The sequence below is a fragment of the Ruditapes philippinarum genome, unplaced genomic scaffold (assembly GCF_026571515.1).
Source record: "Ruditapes philippinarum isolate M1 unplaced genomic scaffold, ASM2657151v2 ctg27710_1_1_1_1, whole genome shotgun sequence".
In the NCBI taxonomy this organism is placed as follows: domain Eukaryota; kingdom Metazoa; phylum Mollusca; class Bivalvia; order Venerida; family Veneridae; genus Ruditapes; species Ruditapes philippinarum.
The window spans coordinates 1-5,078 of NW_026852383.1; the positions used below are offsets into that span (position 1 = coordinate 1).

Sequence of the window (5,078 nt, forward strand, 5' to 3'; positions counted from 1 at the left end):
TGGAAAAAAAATTTGGGGGCCTTTTTCCCCTTGGTTTTTTAAAATTTGAAAATTTGGGAAAATAATTAAGTTTTTCCCGTTTTTTTTATTTTAAAGGGGTTTGTCCAAATTGCAACGGAACGACGGCCAGGGGGTATAACATAATATCCCCGAGTTTCTTTCGGGCTTATATAAAAACATCTGTGCGTTAAAGTGGTGCAAACATTTTCTATATTTTATAGGAAAGGATTTTATTGTCTCCCTATTTCTTTGCTGATTTAGCATCAATCATGCATATCTGTCTTAATTAAAAACAAAATCTTTAGATATCTATTGTTTATTTATTTGTAACAACAACAAGACCAAATTGCATGTATACATTTTTACTTGCATGGTGATGAAAAAAATGATACGTATAATGATGTAAGTACTTATCTAATGATAAAAATCGGGGTTACTTGGATATTACCAAGATCGTTTATAAATCCTGATTATAATAAATTAAATTTTCTTACAGATAATTAAAAGCACACGCAATAAGATCAATAAAATGTATACAAAAGGAGAGGTAGATCGAATAGATAAAGAATACATGCGTCATTGTTCATTGTCTATTTTAAATTATAGAAAAGTTCTATATTTTTGCTACATAGTCGGAAATTGACGGACGCTGCCAAATATCTTGTTTGCAATCGTCAGTCCCCGTCATTTAAGTGGGACGACTCGTAAATAAAGTGGAGCGAATCGTTATGGGGCGAATCGTCAGGGGGCCGAATTTTTCTGGCGCATAGCAATGCTAGGAATTAGAAGGAAAAAAAAGAGGTAAGAAATACCAATGTATGTGTGACTAATTAAAACAAAGCTGATAAAGTTACAAAAAATAATAAATACTGTACAGTTAAAATATTAATTAAAACTGTCTATCCACTTAATAATCATGTCACTCCGGGCTTTTAATATACCCCAGGACAGGTGCCTTGGCAATGTCAGCTGGCATAGGATTCCAGATCATGATAGTATACATGTGGGCAACAATAACACATATAAAATAACACAGAGTTTGGATTTATCTAAAAGTGAAAGAAAATGCATGTATATCGCGAGCCAGACTGGAGAAAGAATGTAATAAGGCGTTGAACTGCAATCAGTCCATTTTTCCCTTTTTACAAATTAGTAACATGACACTAGTCCTTCCGTTTCCAAGGGTACCCCAGCCAACACGACCATATTGGGCCGATATAGGTTTAATGTCGGCATGTCGGCAAAATATGCCGACATTGGCCGACGTCGGGCCGCTGCAGTGCAAAGATATTGAGTATTTTGAAAAATTCTAAATGTAATGGCATTGTTTACTTAATAATGTGAATAAATTGTCATTTGTATGATTTCAATTACTAGAACCACCCTAACCACATTTCGTGTTACATCAAAAAAGATACATCGGGTCTGCGTCGGGCCTACATGACCTATCAATGCAACTATTTTGTATATCGGATTGACATCGGTACGATGTTGCGTTTTCTGTTGAATTGATCATCATGCAGCAAACAATTGTATAGTTTGATATGAATTTCTAAAATTATTAAAATAATATGTGGTTTGTTAATTAAATTCAATATTTATGTTTTTTGATTACCTAAAATCACTCTTCCATTTTATTGTAAACGAACAGCTTGCAAATATTCACTGCAGTCTTACGGTATCATATTTTAGTACTAGATTCTTCAAGAACATGTTCTCAGTAATGTTGGCATGTTCTCTCTTTGATTTATCCTCTGTTTTCTTCTGTACTTTGATTTATTTTCAGGTTAATGGGTAAAATTAAATAGTCAATAGTTTGTCAAGAATGTTATCAGAATAATTTCAAATGTGATGATACCCTTTTGATATCAACAATATGAATAACATCAGAAGAATATTCACTGTCATTTGTGAAGAACCTGAAATAAAATAAAAACATAGAATTTTGAAGATTCGAACAAAGACCAGGAAAACGTGATATCATTTTCATCAAAACTTGAAAAAAGTACATATCATTCAGGTGATCACAAAATATTATCAATCTTTCGAGGGAAAACAACAACAACAAAACAAAACAAAACAGGAATAAGGTATGTAAAGTTTCGCATGTGTGGAATATGTAAAAGTTTAAATTGTCAATTTATAACTTTGTTAACCAATTAACTATGTTACTGATATAATGGTAAAACAAAACAACGTCTAATTGCTGAATTTTTAAGTCAACAATTTATTAGTCAGAAACCAACAGTAAGTCGCTGAATTTCTATCCTTACAACATATTTGCCAAGAAACAGCGTTTAAACACCAAAATCTTTGGTTTATACAGAATTTATTTTAGTTCCATTGTGTAGAAGCTATAAGCTTATAGACACACTTTCGAACCAACAAGTACTGAGCAATTAGTGTAAAGTTTCTTGCCCAAGGAAACAACGATATGCCCCTGATGGGGTTTGAACCCATGCGGCTAGCGATCATTAGATCCAAAAGTCTTTGCTACCAATATATTTATCACTAAACAACTTTCTGTACTAATGATAACGGAACAGTGCCTTATAAAATATTTTATCAAGTCAGCAGGGTGTCCGTTAGACCCTTGAAATGACTCTTTGACCTTTAAAATTTCCAAAAGGCCTGATTTGACCCTCAGGATTTTAACTGGAGGGTCAAATTTTGTTAAAATCATGGGGAATTGGCCTTGTAGTCTGTAAAACATAGTCAAAATGACCCTCAGGATTTCATGGCTAGTGAACACCCTGAAGTGTTTGCAAAATATGTGCATTATAAAATACCTTTTAAAGTGTAAACAGCCAAATATCTAATGCAAAAATAACAGTTTTTAATATTTCAAAAGAATACATCAACAAGAAGACCATGATTGCCCTGGATCGCTCACCTGAGATACATTGCTAGTAGAGGTTAAAACCAGTAATGGGGTCTTATTGGGTTTGTCAATTTTTCATAGGCTGCATAATTGTAAAATAAGTGACCCCCAGGGCGGGACTATTTATTAACCCAGATGTATAAGTTATGTAACTTTTGTTAAGGTCTACCAGGAAATGCTACACGCTAAAGATTTAAGCTCTTGTCGTTGTAGTTTCACAACATGAAGACTTCAATGTATTTTCCTATACAATTCTATATAACCTCAGTGACCCCGGGCACAGCCTATTTTGACCCCTTGGTCATGATTTATAAAACTTTTGTAGAGGACCGCCTCAGGGTCATTCCTGTAAAATTTGGTCAAAATCTATCAAGTGGTTTGGAAAACAACGAACGGCGGACACACTTTATGCTCAAATGAGCTAAAAATGCGCTAATAATCACCATGTAAATACTTTTTAAAGATTTAACCATTAAAATTAATAAAGATTATTTTAAACAAAATGGTATAAATACTATTGAGATTCAATGAAAATATAAGATAAAATATTTACCGCAGGTAAAACAACAGGCCCCAACTGGCTTGTATTTGACGTCACAGTCCAGCACAGTATCACACGTGATATTGGAGCAACTTTCCGTGCCGTCGACCGTACACGTGCACACGTGACAAAGATCATTGTTTGTGCGCTGACCTTAAAACACAGAGAAAATAATGTGCATCTGATCAACAATTAATCAAGTAAAAGATCCTGCTTTTCACTATTTAATGTTTTATTTTAGGGTAAGTGTATCTTCGTGTGGACAGTTATATGTTAAAAAGAAAAGTTTTGGCCAACTTTCGGCTCATATTTGTATGAAAGTCACCAGTAGCTCGTCCATTAACGATAAGTCTAATGACGGAGTAAGCCGAATGTTGCGATCCACAACAAAAAAAGAAAAAGAAAAAAGACAAACAACAACAACAACAACAAAATCAAGAGTATCTGGTAAGCTTGCGATTGCCAATTATTCCATTATATTGCTTTATTCTACAGACAGTAATCTTTGAGCATTTCAAATAAAAAATATCCAAAGGAATTCATTATTGAATGGTGAAAGACAAGTATTATGAAATTTCGATGACAGTGCAGCAAAAAGTAAGTCAACTTTTATTCCCTTAGTAATCTTAATCAACGTCAATGAGTTACTGAAACTTACCGACAGTGAAACGTCTGTTGCCTATGTCACACGTTGTCCCTGGTGGTTGTGTTGTTACATTTGCACACACTTTACAACACTGGCCTGTGATATTCAACCAACCACCTTTACATACGTTTGGAGGGTAATAACAGCTTCGTTCCCATGTCGTCACTACCCCATAGTTACATTCAGAACCAAAGCAGTTATTTGGATCTTTTGTTACGATCGATCCTAAAACGAAAATAAATTACATACATGTACAAGTTCAGTATGGTCACTACATGGTATATTTTATGTGCCATTTGAGCGTGTTTCCATGGTGAAGAGAAAACAGTTCGAGCACAAGACATTCATTGTTTTTTATTTGTTTGGGTCGTCAGACCAAACAAATAATGGTAGCGAAATTTCAGACTCTAATGCTGTTAATTGCAAATGCCGAAAGTAGTCCGCTTTTTTGAAGCGGTTACTTCCCTTTATATGTAACATTAAGGCCGAAAAATTCAGTGGAGATCACTGCGTAAAATAGGTCACATGACAGGCGGGATTAATTTTCAAGCAAAATAATTCCCGAATGGTCGAAGATTCTAATACTGTTTTATTTCTTTATAGATATACATGCTTATAGTAAGCCCTATTGATTATTTACTCACAAGTGTTAAAAACAGTAAGCGTCGTTACAAACCCTAATTTAGAATAATATGGGTTTTTCTTCAGGCCATAATCATATATAAATTTTACAGGCCGAGTGGTTTGCCGCGCTAGTTTTAGGAAGCGAGAGGTCTGGATTTCAAATCCCAGTTAAGGCAACTCATATTTTTTCAAATTGGTTTTAAGTCAAAAACATTGGGTTGAATATCAGTGTTGCAATTAGTCTTATAGCCAATATACTACAATTAATACACATGGAAAGCATTGGTGGCACTATACAAAACAAATTGTTTTATAATCTCACAAACCTTCACCTTTCTGACATTCTGAGACCCAAACAATTCAGCGCCTTCTTTTTTTAAAGAATT

The 5,078-nt window shown here is 34.2% G+C and overlaps 1 protein-coding gene across 1 annotated transcript; it reads right to left on the reverse strand.

The window, feature by feature from the left end:
• Positions 1-809: 809 nt before the first annotated feature.
• On the reverse strand, positions 810-4,293 carry LOC132758554 (kielin/chordin-like protein; the record flags this gene model as incomplete). The annotated part of the gene is given in 3 exon segments (XM_060750231.1): positions 810-1,919; positions 3,435-3,575; positions 4,081-4,293. Coding segments are annotated over 3 exon segments (431 nt in total), but the record flags the coding sequence as incomplete, so codon positions are not given.
• Between the last annotated feature and the right edge of the window lie 785 nt (positions 4,294-5,078).